The sequence below is a fragment of the Malaclemys terrapin genome, chromosome 13 (genome assembly GCF_027887155.1).
Source record: "Malaclemys terrapin pileata isolate rMalTer1 chromosome 13, rMalTer1.hap1, whole genome shotgun sequence".
Classification (NCBI taxonomy): Eukaryota; Metazoa; Chordata; order Testudines; family Emydidae; genus Malaclemys; species Malaclemys terrapin.
Window position 1 is genome coordinate 2,536,743 of NC_071517.1, and position 18,140 is coordinate 2,554,882.

Genomic DNA, 18,140 nt, shown 5'->3' on the forward strand with positions numbered 1-18,140 from the left:
CAAAGGCTGACCGACAGTGTTAATTAGCAGTAAAATTCCTAGTTAGCCCAACATGCTAACATTTAACATTCACCCTCTAGCCCCCACTGGGTATATCTCACCCCTTGGAGTACTGTGTGCGTACTGCGCAATGCAAATCTAACCCTCTGTCTCTACCTTTTGCTCAAGTGCCTTCAAAGCCCGGGTGGTGGCAAAGGGAGTTCATGCCGAGGCTTCACCGCTGGATCTAGCTTAGATGAATGTTGTCTTAGATGTTTGCTCGTTTGGTCTCCCTGGAAAGCTTCCCAGAGCGCAATGAGTGTCTAGCTAGGACAGAAGTGGGCCTCTCCCCTGGTCCGCTGCCGGGCTTCAGCGCTCACTTCTCACTCTTGCTGGCCTGCTAGAAAAAGTGCTGGAGGAAAGCCATTGGCATTGCTGAGGATTAAAACACATTCCTGAGCTAACAAACATTGAAGTCTAAAGTATTATCACTAAATAGTGAATTAAACTGCAGCCTCTGTGCTCAAATCTATCCCGTGGGGAGATGGCAGCTTATTGAAATTAATAACCTGCTGCTCTAAACTTTTGAGATGGCGAAGACATAGCAATGCTGATCAACATCAGTGGCTGTGGATGTATCTGCAGAAGCAAATTACTGTAAACGGTCTCTCCGTCTCAAAAGAACAGGAACTAAGGATAAAAATGCTTCAGGCGGAAAATGAGCTTTATGGTGTTTGGCCAGCTTCAAATGAGGTGACAGATGTTTAATCAGCTTATTCAATGTAAGGGTCTGTCTGTCTCCTCCCCTCCCCTCCCCTTCCAGAAATGTGTAACAGTCTGGTGTGAGGGTGAGAGCCTTGTGACCCCCTCCTTCTCCACGGGGAATGCTCATACACTTTAGGGGCACAAAGATATTTAGGTATTAAACTGAATTTCATACCCCTGTCCTTGTCGACAGGCCCTCGCTTATCCCGGAGTGCTTGTTACTGAAGGTGGGTGGGGGACTCTTTACAAAGACAGAGGCAAATATCCAGTAGCTACCCTGGGCTTGTGTTAGCTGCCAGGTTGCTCCCTCTGTACAGCCAGAGTTTAGTTCAAGGGTCAGTGGGAGGATGGAGACTTGATTAGCCTTCCCACAGAGCTCAGCTGGAGAACTTGGATCTAGTTTTTAAGATGCCATAGTTACAAGGAGATCGAATGACTTATTGGAGCGGAGCAGGGTGGGACAAACCATTCACAGCTTGCTACAAACTTACAAAGATCCATTCTTTTGGTAGTGATCTGATCACTGTATGTAGAGCTAGGAAAAAAGCAAGCGCTTTCCCCCTAAAGTGAAAATACCCTCCCTATCCAGAAAGTGTCTCGGGTGTATTGGCGTTTCCTGTCCCCTCCCTCCCAACTACAATAGAACTGAGAAGCAGCAGCATTAGCCGCTCCGAGCGCAGATTCTGCCTTGCGGCTCACAGCCTGACCCAAGGCTGGAGTGAACTCTGCCTGAAGGATGCATTCAGTGTGTGATTGCCATTTATTCTGTCCTCCGCTCTTAAATAACTTTTTTTTTTAATACCCTACTCCAAATCCTCTTCTGTCAAGTGTGTGTGATCTGACTGATGCTTCCCTGTTGGCCTATGATACCCAGGGCATTCCTTGAAATGTGTTCCCTTTTGCCGTGTTCGTTGTCAGCTCTGCAGCTGGTCTGACTTACGGTGGCTCTTGGGGTGTGAGATTCTGGTGCAGAACTAGATAATTCTGGATTAGCCAGAACGAGTAAACCGTCTTTAACTTGTTTTGTTAGTTCTTGAATTTTTTTGGTCTAGATTAAGTCTTCTTCAGTGCATTAAATATCTCGTAATTGTCACTTGTTTTTAAAAGGTCCTATAACAAGGTAGCAAGGTCTAGGACAGAGCGCTTTTGCTGACTCCCCCAGATGCTAGACTATTGCATGGTTATAAAGTTATTTCTGCTGACTCGCTATTTCTGACCAGCTGAGTCCTACTGGTGCCCACACAGTAGCATAAGGGGGGTTTAAGCCCCTTTCTGAGGAAGGGAGGGGGTAGGGGCTAAGACAGAGAAGTACTGGGGGAAGGGTTGTAGGAACACATAAGTGCAGGAGAAAGTTCAAGCTGAGTTTGTTTTGTTTGTTTGTTTCTGTGTTCTTTAAATTACTAAAGGCAAATTCCAGGCAAGTGGTAAGTGTGTTTTGTTTTGGATCAGCCATGGTATGTGCATCCTGCTAGGAAAAGGCTGAGACTGCCACCTAATTAGCTCCATTGTCCAACCATTCACACTCAGTGGGCAATGACTGTATCAAAACCGGAGATCTGTATGTCAAACCCTAACCCTTTACGACAGACTCTATGGCTAGTGCCAACCGGAGGGGCTGAAGGAGAAGTTCCTAGGAGGTTCCTGAGGGCTGCGGTGCTCTCTGGGTTCTCGGTCTCATGCTAGGTATCTGTTCTGTGCCAAATGGCAGGCTGCTGGAGCCCATGGAGGAATAGCTCTGTGGAGGAGTTGCCCTTGATGATGGAAGAAAACGAAGGTTCCTTACATCCTCTTCCTTAATCTGTTGAGCTGATTCAGCAGTTGCTGGGTAATGACCAATGCAATGTAAGCTAAGAGAAGCCTGCCTTTGTCTTAATAGCACCCCTCTAGCTGGGATTGCGGTGGTTGCTACCCATAAATTCTTCCAAAAGGGACGGTGTGTGTATCCTATGAAAGAAGCTAATGTGTATGTTCTCTTTAGCTTGCATTTAGGCCTAGAACTATTTAAAAATTCTACTGCACACATTTTGCCATATTATAATATATGGAGAGATGAAGCAAACATATGTTCTGAAATATTATAACTAAGCTGAAAAATTAGGGGGAAGCAGTCAGTTTGTTTTTTAGAAGGTTTTTGCAGATACGGTCAAAGGAAGATGCATGAGTGGGTGCTTTGATCCTTTTATACACCTTTCTCTATACAGTTTCACTAAATGCAATTTGGCATACCTACCACGTGATGTTCTATCCAGGTACAAAAGCATTCTTGGTACCCCATCAATATAAGTATATTTCTACATTGATAATGCCACCTATGTGTCCTTCTGATACTTCATCTCCTTTCAAGAAAGGACAGGACAATACATGGGTTATAAATACAAAACAGATAATATCAACAGTACTTCTATTTAGCCAACCCGATGGCTTTCTGTTAACTCTGCTGCTTTATCCATTTGATTTAGGAATGATTCTAGTTTATCCCCAGCTCCTGTGATCATAGATCATCCTATGATCCTATTACTCTTTGGACTTCATATTGCCAGCGCTGAAAAAATAAATATCCTTCTAGGAAAATAAAATCATGGTGATGTCTGGAATTATTCATAAAACATTGCTGTACTTAAAACCGGGCTGTGTATGTGCAGCCAATATCCTCTTGTAAAACGTCAGTAAGTTTGGATTGTGTTTGTCTATAGAGGGCTGTGTGGGAGGACTCTCTGCTTCTGGGACTTTGCTGTGCATGGCAGCATGTGTGTATGTGGTGAATCAGCCACTCTGTGTGCGTACACAAAACAGACCTGGAGATGCTCAGTCTTGCTGCAAGATTCTTAATTGTCCCTCACCCAACCAGCTTTGCTAATGTCTCCCACTTCTTGTGCTCTTTCCTTCAGACGATCATGGAACAGTTCAATCCCAGCCTCAGGAACTTCATTTCCATGGGGAAGAACTATGAAAAAGCCTTGGCAAGTAAGTGAAGTTGCGCTGCAAATGCATTCAGTGCTGAAACCCTGGTTGGTGCAGCAGGTCCTGTGGTATTCGGGGGTGGGGGGGTGAGGTTCTAGGCAGAGGCAGACAGACATACTGGGTGCAGTCGGGTAGCATTGTTCTGGAATTTTGAAATGTCACTGGATGCCTTTTCTCCATGGGGCGGGGGGAAATTGCAGAGGGTTTTTTTAATTAAGATGCAAATGTCATATCATTATGATGTGAGGTGCAAAGCCTCTCCCATGCACTTGTGGCCTGAAGGTGCTTTGGGGACCAGGCTTCTTAAGAATGATGAGCTTGAAAAGGGCTTGAGCAGTAAAGATTTGGCTGTTAGAAGATGAGAACCATATATTTACAATCTTTTTTTTTTTTAAATACCATCTTGCCATTTTAAATGTTTTAACCCTTTATTTAAAATGGAGATTTTAATTTTTGACTGAGTTTTAAAGGCTGCCATTTCAAGGCTGGGAGTGTGCATAATTAGGTAGTCTAGCTAACCACTTCTTAAAATAGAATCATAGAAGATTAGGGTTGGAAGAGACTTCAGGAGGTCATCTAGTCCAACCCCCTGCTCAAAGCAGGACCAATCCCAACTAAATCATCCCAGCCAGGGCTTTGTCAAGCCAGACCTTAAAAACCTCTAAGGAAAGAGATTCCACCACCCCCGTAGGTAACCCATTCCAGTGCTTCACCACCCTCCTAGTGAAATAGTCTTTCCTAATATCCAACCTAGACCTCCCCCACTTCAATATGAGACCATTGCTCCTTGTTCTGTCATCTGCCACCACTGAACAGCTGAGCGCCATCCTCTTTGGAACACCCCTTCAGGTAGTTGAAAGCTGCTAACAAATCCCCCCTCACGCTTCTCTTCTGCAGACTAAATAACCCCAGTTCCCTCAGATGTGAAGTCACTCACTTGGAATATCGAGTCCTTTTGGAGGTAGTTAAAGAAACATAGATTTAAATCACTAAATGGCCTGTTGGCTTTCATAGATTTGCAGATTTTAAGGCCAGAAGGGGCCATTACGATCACTTAGTCTGATTTCCTGGATAACACAGGACACAGAACTTCATGCAGTGCTTCGTGTATCACCCCTTTTGTGGCAGGTTGTCTGGCTATAGATTTCACATTGCTGATCCTACCGGGAGACTGACACATCGGTGTCTGGTAGCTTTCTGACAATGTGTGTTGAGTTAATAATCACCCATAACAGAAGCGTCACTTGAAGGTTGTCATCTTGCTCCTGAAAGCCCCCAGATATCCATCTCCTGATATGATTAGTAACATGAAATTGAGTCCTTGTCTAGCTCAGCACAGGAGAACCATAGCACAGCTGCTGTGTGCACCAACTTGATGTGGAAGGTCTGTCATATGCTAAGTGTGACAATCTGCCCAGAGTGCATAAGGAGGGTGATATTGACATGGTTACTCTACAAGAAACTCATGCTGCAGACTGTAAGATGTAGAATTCATGGCTGCCAACTCATGACCACCATGAATGACAAAATTTAGCCTTGCCGTGTACATCAGGCATAGTCTTAAAAATATCTCTGCCCTGGAGGAATCTAAGACCATGGGTATCTCTATTACTGTGATAAGAATTGGACATCTGACCACAATGAACATCTATAAACCTCCAAATCTTGAAGCCTGTATTGCCATCTCTTTCCCACCCAGCTTTGTACCTCGGTGTGATTTCAATAGTCCCCACTCACGATGTGGCTATAGCAGAAATGATGCGTCTGGTGAGCAACTTACAGGTTGGGCCTGTTTCATAACCATACACCTTCCTTTAGACCCCAAACAATGGAGGGCTCTTTGCTTGGTCAGATGAAATACTGAACACAATCTGGACCTCTGTCTGATGAAAGACAGTAAGTGTTCCTCTGCAAGCTTCAGAACCAGTGCTGGGAAACTTTCCTGGCAGCCAACACAGCCCGTTATTGTGCGTGGTGGCTTTGAAGGTCTGTTGCTGAATCAATGTTGAAACCGCGCCAAAATGTCTGCAAACTGAACTGGGTTGCATACACTGCAGAAGTTGAAGGGCTGCATCGTGTCAAGCTGATCCCAGAAAACTGAACATAAGAACGGCTGTACTGGGTCAGACCAAAGGTCCATCTAGCCCAGTATCCTGTCTTCCAACAATGGCCAATGCCAGGTGCTCCAGAGGGAATGAACAGAACAGGGAATCATCAAGTGATCCATCCCGTCACCCATTCCCAGCTTCTGGCAAACAGAGGCTAGTGACACCATCCCTGCCCATCCTGGCTAATAGCCATTGATGGACCTATCCTCCATGAATTTATCTAGTTCTTTTTTGAACCCTATTAGTCTTGGCCTTCACAACATCCTCTGGCAAGGAGTTCCACAGGTTGACTGTGAAGAAATACTTCCTTTCATTTGTTTTAAACCTGCTGCCTATTAATTTCAATTGGTGACTGAGCGCTTTGTTCACCTTCTTATTAAAGCTTCTGCAAAACCCCTTTCTCATGTGGTGAAATGGTTCATCTTACACCTCTGGATAATGAGACAATATGACTGTGACACAAACTATGGGCCACACTGTAAATCCATGCCTGCTTCAATCATTTGCCAGTGGCATCTCAAACTTACACCAAATCATTTCTGAAGCTACCCATTGGCTCACCCATCCAGACTTGGCGATTTGAACGTTGCTGATCGCCTGTTGACCAGATTTTTTTTTTTTAAGAACAAGTTCATACTCTTAAAGGAGCTCCATGAAAACCTCTTAGTATCACGGAATATCAGGATGAGAAGGGACCTCAGGAGGTCATCTAGTCCAACCCCCTGCTCAATGCTGAAACTGCAGTCTCTTCTGGAGACTAAACAATCCCAGTTCCCTCAGCGTCTCTTCATAAGTCATGTGCTCCAGCCCCCTAATCATTTTTGTTGCCCTCCGCTGGACTCTTTCCAATTTTTCCACATCCTCCTTGTAGTGCGGGGTCCAAAACTGGATACAGTACTCCAGATGAGGCCTCACCAATGCTCGATAGAGGGGAATCCTCATGTCCCTCGATCTGCTGGCAATGCCCCTACTTATACAGCTCTAGAATCTTATGGTCCAGCTCTCAAGTGAGTCTGTGCTGAGACATGCTTTCCTGGAAAGGGGTGCACAGCAAAGTGACGTCTCTGAGCTTTAAAGCCCAGTGTATCTAATTTGTAGGGATAATGTGAAATTGGAGAGCTCCATCTTGATTTCAGTCTTGATTCCCCCCCCAAAAAAAAAAAACATTTGGATGGAGCTACTGACTCCTATTTCTAGGTTAGCCTAGCAAGTGGAGTCCATCCAACTCAATCCTCTGCAACCTTGAAAATGCGCAGTAGTGCTCATTTTACAAAGCTTCCTGATCTGAGTCCAGCTGGTGCTATTGGCGGTTTCTTCAGAACTGAGCTGGTGTGTAGAATTTAATTGCTTCTTACCTTCAGAGAAAAGTCTCTAAGGATTCAGCTGAGGTTATAAGAATCAGTGTATGAAAGCTTCTATTGTAGATGGCCCTGAGATCCTTAGAGTTCAGTTCCCATCTCTACCTGCCTGTTTAAGTTCTGCATTCAGTTACAGCCCTTTTTTTGTTTGTTTTTTTTTTAATTAAAAAAGAAAAAAAAGCCCCCTGTTATTTGGTGACTCAGACTTCTACAGTATCACATCCTTTTGGCTGAGATTTCAGAGACGACTCCTTTGAACAGCCACTCCTAATCCTCCGCACATGCACCGGCTGTTGATAACCAATGAGACTCACTTAGCAGTCTGCACAAACTAAAGAAAAATATAATTGTTCCTGCTCTTCTGGACTCTTGCGGTAATCTCCTGGGGGACTGGTACTTAATGGTGCCTTGTATGCAGCAGTGACCTCCAGCTGCATTAAACCACCTTAACTGAATTGTGGTTCAGGAATTGGGTGGGTGTTTTCTTATTAATTTCATTTTAAGTCTCATATTCTGTGTGGGCTGCATTTAAAAATCAAATTCCTCCTGGGGAGGAAATGCACAAAATCTTGCAGAGGGAAAAAAGCTGTTTGTGTTTGAGAATAAAAGTGATTAGATTTATTTAACACATCCCTGAATGACCTGGACAAGAAGTGGAGTCTCTTATTTAAAATGTTGCTAACTTAATCTGAGTCTGTAGTGTGTGTGGCTTTTTTTGTGTTTGTTTAATTTTTATTTATTTATTTTAAAGCCTATGCTTGGAATAAAACCAACGTATTACCCTTGCTATCTGAAAGCATTCTGGGGAAAACCTGCTTTGAGATCCTGACTCTAGCCTCACCTCCCTATCCAGAATAAACGTTACAGCACAAGGCTTCCTGTAACTTTTTTTAAAATTGTCTTTCTATTATTTTGTAGTTCTGATCTTAGCCCTTCCGAAGGGCACCTGAAGAAATTATCTTAATCAGTAACACATGTTGGAGGAAACGGCACATAATTTAATGGTATTGACCAAAAGCTATACACCATGTTCTTGTGATTAGAGGCACCCTCTCCCTACTTATCTGATTAAAAGTGATGTGTGTAGTTGGAATGTCAACAAACTAGCTATAAGAATGAACTGTAATGAAAGTCAGTGATAGTCAATTATTTAGCAGTGATTTTTCAGAACAATAAAAGGATTATTATAGGCAACAATAGTCATGCTGAAGCGTTTAGGAAAAAGTATCCAGTTCTTATGTGCTACTTTTTGTCTGACTAACCCCATAATCTTAATGCTGTAGCCCTTTCCCTGCCTCATCCTGACCCCCTTCTTGCCAATTTGTTACCCCCATTCATCGTCTTCTACCTCCAGTTAAATTGCAAGCTCTGTGGACCCAGGGACCTTGTCTGTTTGTTCTGGGCAGCATCTAGCACCCTGTTGGGCAGTGTAGAAATTATTATAAGCCCTGAAGCTAACGAATCATTTTTATTTCCTGATGTTTTTCAGGCGTAACGTATGCTGCAAAAGGATATTTTGATGCTCTGGTTAAAATGGGGGAGTTGGCCAGTGAAAGCCAAGGATCTAAAGAACTGGGTAAGTCAGGCAGTTTAATCATATAAATAGTCAGTGTTTTTAAGTAACAGGTGAAACCAAATTCAGCTCAAGAGGTATGTTGTCAGATCTAATGGGGAGTTCCCACCCTACCTCCTCAAATGGATGGCCTCTGGCAGGGTTGTCCCTTTGGATTTGAAATACTAGCTTTAACTAAGACCGCCTTCTTGTTGGCCACACACTAAGTGATTCAGTGTGGTTTCTGGCCTCCTCAATTGGCAATGCTGTACAAACGAGGAATTTCAACTAACATGAGCTCAGTTGGCATGCTCCTCCCTTAAAAAAACAAGGAAGCCATCTGACATTGCCCTTTCGAGAGGGAAAAGAAAAATCTCAATTGCCTGGTTTTTATTTGGTCTTTTTAGAGTGATCTAGCATATGGTTGGGCAAACCTGCAACAGATGGACCGTCTAGGTGGAATATTTGTGATGGTGGAATAAATCCACCTCCAGTCTGTATGAGATTCACTGTGTTGTTTGTCTCAATACGTGGTGTGTTAGTATGCATTGCCAGGAAAACGTCATCACAAGCTTCCAGTTATTTAAAGTTAAAGATCAAAGCATGTTTTTGTCCCATGTTAGGTAAACACACACAGGTTTGGTCTGACTGTGCTGGGGCAGTGACTTGAAAAGTGTAGCTATTGCTTTCCTGTCCTTGCGGGAGAAGAGGCAGTCCCTGCCTTTCACATAACCAACAGAAGAATGCAGGCTTCTAGGCAGCAAGTCTATTTTCAAAGACTTCTTGCTGCGTGCTCACTGATACTACTTGAGCTCTGTCTGAGTGGGATAAATAGTGGCTAACATTCCAACTATCTCCCTTACCCCTCTTACCTCTGAAGATGGGAATGCAAGTTATTTTCTTAACACATGAATCATTTTGATTGCTTGGCGCAAACGTGTGGCTGACTTTGTTTTTTCCAGGTTGCTTGCTGGGGGAAGTGTTCCTGAGTAGCTTCCCAGGTCTCTTTATCTGGGTTAGAAGAGGATGTGGTTTAGAAATATCATTCCAGTTATGAGTGTTTGCAGCCACTGCTAAGGCAAACTCCACTGGCAGGCCTGACTTAGCTGAGTTAACGTGAAGATGTTTGACTTGCGGACTCTGCTCAGGCTTCTATTGATGACCCATTTTCGACGGGGTTCTAGAACGGCTGTAACTATTTCTGTGGGTGAAACGGTTGCATAATCTTGGATGCTTTGTTTTTACTGACCATTGACAGCGTTTGGGTTTGAAGAGTTTTGGGGAGTGAGTTTGCTTGAACTGTTAGAGCAAAGGTGTCTGACTTTTAAAAAAGCTAAACGGCGCCAGCCAACTAGCTAGTTCCTGCCCCTTTGAAAGGCAGAAAAGGTAGGCTGCAAAGAGAGAGAGGATGGTGTAAACCTTTACTCTAGTCTGAACAGGAGTGCTTGTTTTTGGCAGAAATCTCCTACAGCGTTTTAGGATACAGACCCAGCTGTATGCTGCTGGAGCTGGATTTACAAGCTGGACCCTGCTGACTGCAACAGAGCGATTGCCGGCTCTGGTACGTGCTGTCTGCAGTTTTCCTATTTGAATGCACCCCATGACTTGTATTTGCCCAGCAGATTAGAATTACTCCAATGGCACCATCAGTTCTAACCCGTTCAGTGGCTCTTCCTTTCCCTCCCTTCTATTTACTCTTGAGATAAAGCATTCAGGGAACTGCATTTCCACTTCTTTTTGGTCAGACTGGCACGTGTCCTGCCTTAACTCTTGAGTTCTCTCCTCTCATTTCAGCTCCACATAAATGCGTTCCTTTCTCCCAAGCTCCCCTTTGTAGATGCACCATCGTCCCTCGCTCAGCGTTCAGCTGCCCTAGGGTATGTCTACACTGCAAAAATAACCCATAGCAGCGAGTCTTACAGCTTGAGGCAACTGATTCAGGCTTGCGGGGTTTAAAATAGCCATGTAGCCATTCCTGCTCAGGCTGGACCCTGGGCTCTGAAACCTGGCAAAGGGAGAAGATCTCTCAGCCCAGGCTCCAGCCCAAGTGGGAACGGTTTGTTTTTAGCCCCATAGTCAGTTGTCCCTCAGGCTCTGAGAGTTGCTGCTGAGGGCTTTTTTGCCATGTAGATGTACCCTTAAACATTTTGCCTTGTAGTCTTCTGGAATGGAAGTAAACTAACCTATTCTTTCCTACTGATTCCACCTGCTAGTCTTGCTAGCCAGAGTACCGTACTAGGTAACTGCCTTAGTACTCGGTAATATCATCTCTAAGGAGCAGTTGATTATGGACAAAGGCCTCAGGTGAGGTGACTTTAGAAGGTTTCCAAAATTAGGGACCATATACCTCCTGTCTTCAGTTTGGATCAGTCCTGCTTTCAGTAAGTTCCATGCAAAATTCCGTAGACCCGACTGCTTTAGTGTACTGTAAATTCTACACTGATTCTGACATTGGACCAACTATGCACAATACGCTGACTTAATCTGAAGCTTTTGTGGAGAAGCGTTAAATGTCGTATCAGATTAAAACTGCCCACAGTTAATCTGCTTCTGTGTAATAAATGAACACTAAAAAGAAACCTGATCTCCTAGATGGTGCATGGAGCAACACCACTAATGAAGGTTGTATGAGTATTTCCATTTGAAGGGTTCATCTTCCCTTCTCATAATTCTTCCAATTTCTTTACCTTCTTTGCTGAAATATGTGGCAACTTAGCTTTGATCCCAGAAGTGACAGTTTTTTCTAAAGTTTTTTAGCAAAAATAGTTCAGCCCTATGAGAACATAACTTTCCCATTTATATTAAAAGCTTTTTGTTTCCCATTTTGAACAGCTTCAGTGATTTGAGAGAAACTTGAAATCTGGTATGTCATTTGGTGATCTGGTGGGAATTCATTGCCGTTTGTGGAAAAATATAAAGGTTTAAAGAAGGGCTTCTGGAACGTACATACTGAATACATACATAATCTGCCAGGATTCTTTTGGTTGGGTGACTCGAATATTTTCAGTGCATTTGAAAAAGTTCGAATGTTGCTTTTTTAATTCTTGTTGCACAGCTCCTTGGCTCAGGGCTTAAAATTTAAAATAATGAAAATATTTTGACAAACCTTGCGGTTTTGCTCTCTAGTCTGAATAAGCAGACCTAAAATAAAAGCCTGTGCTTAAGGTATTCATGTTCTGTTGGCTGTGGTCTAATATTCACAGCTTTTGCTGCATGGATTTTAAAAAGCATAGTATACTGGAGACTAAAATTGTGGCTAAAGTCTAGGAGGGCTGATGTGGCCAGTGACATAAACTGCTTCCTAGCCTGATTCCTAATAGGGCATGGGAGAGGGGACCTTTTGAAAATGGTTTTCTAAACAGCATCCCTGATTGAAGGTATTGGTTTTCCTGGGAAGACCTTGAATTTATCAATCCTTTTAACAAGATACAATTCACTTGGTGATAGCATCAAACAAGTGCTGTTTGTTTACTTCGATCGAGGTTACCTCATTCATTACTAGAAGTTTTAACAGGCAGTTAATAAATTACTATCTTGCATTAATGGAGCAAACTTAAGCTGATCCTCCCTTTGTGTCGGGGGAGGATATATCTTCCTCCTTTACCAACATGAAAAGATGTTCCCAGATGTATGCAGTGACTTTGTCCTGTTCTTTTTAGACTGTCTACACTTGCAATTGAACAACAAAACTTTTTTGTTTTTCACAGGTACTTAAACCCCCTCTCCCCCTGAAAGTTTTGCTGTGGCAAGTGCCTGTGTGAACACCTGCATTGTCGGCAGGAGCACGCAAACCCCACTCATTGGGGGTGGAAGTACTTTGTCGGGAAAAAGTGCCGACAAACAGCATTCACATTGCCCAACTTTTAGCAACACTGCCATGTCAACCCAGCCATGTTGCTAAAAGCTGTGTGGTGTACACATGGCCTTGGCTTGGGATATTTTTGTCTCCTAGGCTCACAGACTTTAAGGTCAGAAGGGACCATCGTGATCAGCTAGTCTGACTTCCTGCACATTGCAGGCCACAGAATCTCACCCACCCACTCCTGAAATAGAAGCTAAGCTGGCTGAGTTACTGAAGTCCTCAAATGATGGTTTAAACTAAAGACTTCAAGTTACAGAGAATTCATCATTTACACTAGTTTAAATCTACTAATGACCCATGCCCTATGCTGCAGAAGAAGGTAACCCCTCCGCTCCCCACCCCGTGGGGTCTCAGCCAATCTGACCCAGGGGAAAATTCCTTCCTGACCCCAGTCAGGATCAGTTAGACCAGTTGGTCTCAACCAGGGGTATGAGTACCCCTGCGGATACACACAGGTCTTCTGGGGGGCACATCAACTCGTCTAGAGATTTTTGCCTAGTTTTACAACAGGGTACATAAAAAGCACTAGCAAGTCAGTACAAACTAAAATTTCATAGACAATGATTTGTTTATACTGCTCTATGTACTATACACTGAAATAAAAGTACAATGTTTATATTCCAATTGATTTATAATTAGATGGTAAAAATGAGTCCCCAATTTGTCAGTAATAGTGTGGCTACGACACTTTTTTGTATTTTTATGTCTGATTTTTGTAAGTTTAAGTGAGGTGAAACTTGGGAGTACAGAAGACAAATCTGACTCTAGAAAGGGTACGGTAGTCTGGAAAGGTTGAGAACCAGCTGAGTGAGACCCTGAGCATGTAGGCAATACCCACCAGGCAGTTAGGTTGGGATATTTTTCATTTTGAAGAAGAATGACCAGTCTGACACAGCTGAATGCTAAACTCTGCAGTCCTACCATCCCGAGGAGAAAGTCCCAGGTAGTTGATTGTTTCCATTTCTGGAGAGAAAAGGTTAAGCATTCTGGCTTTGTTAAATGAGTCTGACCCCTTTATAAAAGTTAATGAGGAATATTATGAGGGTAGAGTCCATGTCTCAGATTTCCAGCCTGCTGTAACTTTTGTAGCATGAATGTGTGAGTGTAATGAGCTCTTTCCATTTTGACTGAGCCAAAAGTGGAAAAACTGCCATCACAAGTTGTATTCTTTTAGTCCTGTGCAACCTTGGAGCCTGTCTTGAGAACCCAGGCTTATTTAATCCTCCTGGTGGTGTTTGTTCACTCCTGTGTTGAATCTTGTGAGTGTAATGAATGTTGTTTGAAATCTTTCAGCAGCCTTTCTAATCCCCCTCAGGCCTCCACCCACCCACATTTAATTCCCCGCTCTCTGGTTCCTAGTCTAAAATCTGATTGTGGAGAATGTATAAAAGACAAGTGTGTAGAAAGGATGATCTCATGTAGTAACAGATAAAGCAATAAAAATAAAGCATTCTGGCTGTAATAGACTCTGGTTTGTTGAGCATTTAAGTAGAAGTGTGTCTGGTGTCTGCTCTGATCAGAACTCCACAAGGAAGCCTCAAGTTGCTGACACTGGACTTCATGTATAGACAGATGCCATCTCATGGAGGGCTGAAAATCACCTCATTTCTCTTGATGCTCAGTTACAAACAGCAACTGATTTTTTTGGAACATTCTGTCTGCGTGCCCCAGAGAGGGCCTTTAAAGGTGCTTTGTACAGGGAAAAATTGTGTTTTTTACCTTTGTGCTTCTCTTCCTGATGCACAAAGAACATGACCAGTACTTCACTGCTTTTCTTTGTCTTTAAAATATCAGGAAAATAAGGGAAGACCAGACTTGAGCTGGAGGTCTATTTGGAGCTTTCTCTGCTCTTGACAGGGCCAGAGGTGCTGAAACTGTACTAGGGATCACGTCTCCCTCCTCTCTGGCAGACGTTTGTGTTTAAATAGCTATTAAGCTTTCTGCCGTGATCTCTCCTGGATGTCGTTTGCGGTAGTGGCACAGGGTGCCTCTTGTGTTGGCTGTGTCTTAGGGTGGAAGCTTCTAGAGGCAGGGACGTGCTAAGAACAGTGATCCTCAATAAATGTGGAAAATGAAGACTCCCTTGTGAGGTAGGTATTTGACGAGAGATTGCATGAAGTAAGAAATTCCACGCATGTTTGTTTCCATTGGAACTGCAGATTAGGTGGGGCACTAGCCACAGAGTACAGGCAGACTTCTGCTCTGAATTGGTGTACTGAGGCTCTCAATGATTTGTGTGGAGCCTTGCTGAATAGCAGGGCAACACCTATCCTGCACAAAGCTGCTCTAGAGTTACTCTGAGCCCTTGTTAATGAGTTGTCGAGTGGGAGCTGCATATTGGCATCTCACTGTATGCTGCCTTGAAAGGAAAACAACTGGCAGTCAGGCATATTGTAAATGAAGTGTGTCTGTAGCTGCTGGTTGTGCTAGATTCTGAAGCATCATGATTTTGTAGTCCCCCAAGTGTCTTATTAGAGGATGGAGACGCAAACTTAATTTAGGGTTTCAGAGCGGTAGCTGTGTTAGTCTGGATCAGCAAAAACAATGAGGAGTCTGTGGCACCTTAAAGACTAAGAAATTTTAGTCTCGAAGGTGCCTCAAGGACTCCTCATTGTTTTAATGTAGGGTGTTCAGGGTCTTTCCTAGGCATGGGACGCTGCAAGTTGAGCAAGTATGCCCAGGTTGGGTGGGGGTCAGGTGCAGTCCAGCCAGCAGTAGAACTATAGACTAGTTGCCTTGATGCTCCTGGGAACTGAGGGTACAACTACACTGCCCAAAAAAGGCAGTGACCCTCAAAGCCTGGGTCAGTGGACTCTGGCTGTGGGGCTAAAAATAGCAGTGGAGACATTCCCACTCAGGCTGGAGCCTGGGCTCTGAGACCCTCGCTGGATTTCAGAGCCTGGGCTCCAGCCCAAGAGGCGAAGTCTGCTGCTGTTTTTAGCCCCACAGTGTGACCTGGGCCCTGAGACTCTCTGCAGTGTAGACGTGCCCTCTTTCATGTCATGAAATGTGGCTTTCACGCCCTTTCCCTGCTTGTTTCATTTTCGTGTCTGTTGGCATCTCTCGTTATTGTTCCCCACACAGAAAAACTAGACCCGCGCCCACGGTGCGAACTCTCCCTTTGGGAGAGATTCCGTGTGCTGCTTAATTCAATGTGTGCAATGTCTTGCACAATGGGTCCAGGCTGTAACTAAGGCTCCTAGGCTCTATGGCAACACAAAGAATAAATAAAGAAGGATTCCAAGGCGTCGCGAGGAGCTGTGTACTGATTTCAAGTGGGGCGCTTGGATGAAGTGACTGGTCACTGTAGAGCCTGTTGGGTTTGGGCTTGGAACTGACGTCTTTGGAAAGTGCTTCTGAAGAACTTTTTTGTAAAATTTTACTGAAGCATCTAAGTGACTCAGTCATGTAGACACTGGCCAAGGGATCATGCTATCCAAAGTACCTAGTATGTTACATACTGGGTCATGGTCAAGGCACAGCATATCTCCCCCCCGCAAGGAAAAGCATTTGTCTGGAGTTGCAAGCAGTTGTAGGCAGCAAGTGACTTTTCTCTTGGCCCAGTGTGCATGGGCATGGTGAGACTCCAACTAGATTTCACTGGGGAGCAGTGGAGCAAGTTCAGAAAACCCCTGCAGAGCTGGGGAAGAGAAGTCGTGATTCCCTATTCACCAGGCTCCTCTCAGATCAGTCAAGGCTGCTGCTGCAAGAATTTTCCCGGAAAGAGGAAGGAAATAGGGTGGTTAATCTCTGTGCTGAGATGAAACTACCCTCTGATGGAAAACAGTTTCCTTCCAGGATTTGCATCTGATATACAGTTTGCTCAATGATCTAATTCTAACCGATGGCACCCCCATGTGAAAGCTCTGTTACGGAGCTGTTTGTAATGTAAGTGGAGAAGACTAGACTTAAAAACCTTAAACTGCCCTTGTAAGGCAAGATTTAAAATACTCCCTTTAGAAATTGCAGATGGATGCATGATAAACACCTCTATGGCAAGGGTACATTCCGCTTTGCTTTTACTGCATGCTGAGAAGGATTTCTGTAGTCTGATCTGCAGGAGAAAAGCCTGGTAAGGCTCCATGGCACATCACTTAAGGAGAATCCCATCCCAGGACCAGAATCCATCCTGCCTGCCTGCATTCTAGCATGGACAATTAGATGGGGGTGGGGTGTGCATCCACGCTCATTTAGGAACTAAACAGTGTGGCCTCTTGGGGCTGGGGAAGTCAGGATATTACTTGTTAAACCGGTTTTGATAGTATTGTTAACGTGCGAGGCACGTTCTTCTTTGAGTGTAGAACCGGAGCATGCCCTGCCTCCTGTACATACTGGTGCCTTTGGCCCAGATTGGAAGCTTTGGAGTACTGTGCCGAATCCTCTGGGGCATTGTATTAATCTTTTAATTGGATTTGCAGTTCTCAGGTAGCTGCTTCCTATGGCAGCAGAGAGAGTTATAAACACTGTGAATGTTAAAGGTCATTTGTCTGGGTAAGGCAGTTAATCTGGAAACATGTACGAGGGACCAGGGACTGCTGCTTACTGGAGCTGGCTAGTGGGGTTTGCAATGTTCTGTGAACTGTGTGCTGCTCAGTCACTTAACACATCAGTTTACATTCTCCTCCGAGAGGGCTACGAAGGAAAACCCAAGCTGAATGTCCAGAAATGTTGCCCAATGGCCAGGCCTGTCCGATTGTGAAATAGCACCCCTAGGGCGAGTCCTGTTAGCCGGTGGAGTAACCTCCCTATGGAAGTAGTGGAAGCCCCAATGCTTGAGTCATTTAACATGGGAGTGGGCAAAACACTGAAATCAGATAACCCTGAACTGGCAGGAGAACAGAGACTCTGCACCTCTCCATCTGTGATCCTGTTAAGAGCTAATCAGTCAGAGAAAGAAACTGCCCTGTACACATAGGAAGCCATGCCCTGGTGTGCCTTAATCCTAAAATTTCTCAGATTTAAAGTAACTGCCTTTGGGAATGGTGCCAGGGGTTACACTTTCCCTACTACACCCCCAACAGTATCTTCACACTGCTGCTCGTGAGTCTTTGTTTGAAATGTGGGGCTCATTGAGTGGAGAACGCTCTTCGCAGCAGCTCTCTGGCCTCCCTTAAATCTTGAGATACAGCTGTGCCACTAGCCCCTGATGATTCAGAAAGCAGACTTGCTGACTCAGCTTCTCCTCCCTGTGCCCCCCATGGATGGCTGCAGTGCCTTTCTTCAGCCGCTTGGCACGAGACAAGCTGCGCATGTGTTCCTGGGAAGCCCGGTGGGCAAAGAGACGAATCGCTCAGGATAGCACATGTGGTTTTTAGCTGCTTGATTCTTGACTGTGAAGTTCGAATGAAATAGCAAACCTAGTGAGTCTATTTTAGAGGGCTATTGATTTTGTTCAGTGTGAAGATGAAGAGCCCGCTCTGTGTAGCAGCACCCTCTGCATACAACAAAACTGCATGTAGTTCATACCCCCTTCCCTCTTCACATTTCACATAGATAGTCTTTGTTTTCCTTCAGGTACAGAATGTAGCCAGAATGTGTATTCTGTAGCAGTCACT

At 44.3% G+C, this 18,140-nt stretch overlaps 1 protein-coding gene across 4 annotated transcripts in view; it reads left to right on the forward strand.

Moving 5' to 3' along the window:
* The window catches only part of BAIAP2 (BAR/IMD domain containing adaptor protein 2), an 85,070-nt gene that overhangs the window by 10,611 nt on the left and 56,319 nt on the right, over window positions 1-18,140 (forward strand). For all 4 annotated transcript variants that reach the window (XR_008446921.1, XM_054047115.1, XM_054047113.1 and 1 more), the window contains exons 2-3: window positions 3,633-3,708; window positions 8,661-8,747. Coding sequence is in view for 3 of the 4 variants with exons in the window: in XM_054047115.1 (XP_053903090.1) it covers window positions 3,633-3,708; window positions 8,661-8,747 (163 nt within the window). In the remaining variant the exon portion in view is untranslated. The remainder of the gene's footprint in view (window positions 1-3,632; window positions 3,709-8,660; window positions 8,748-18,140) is intronic.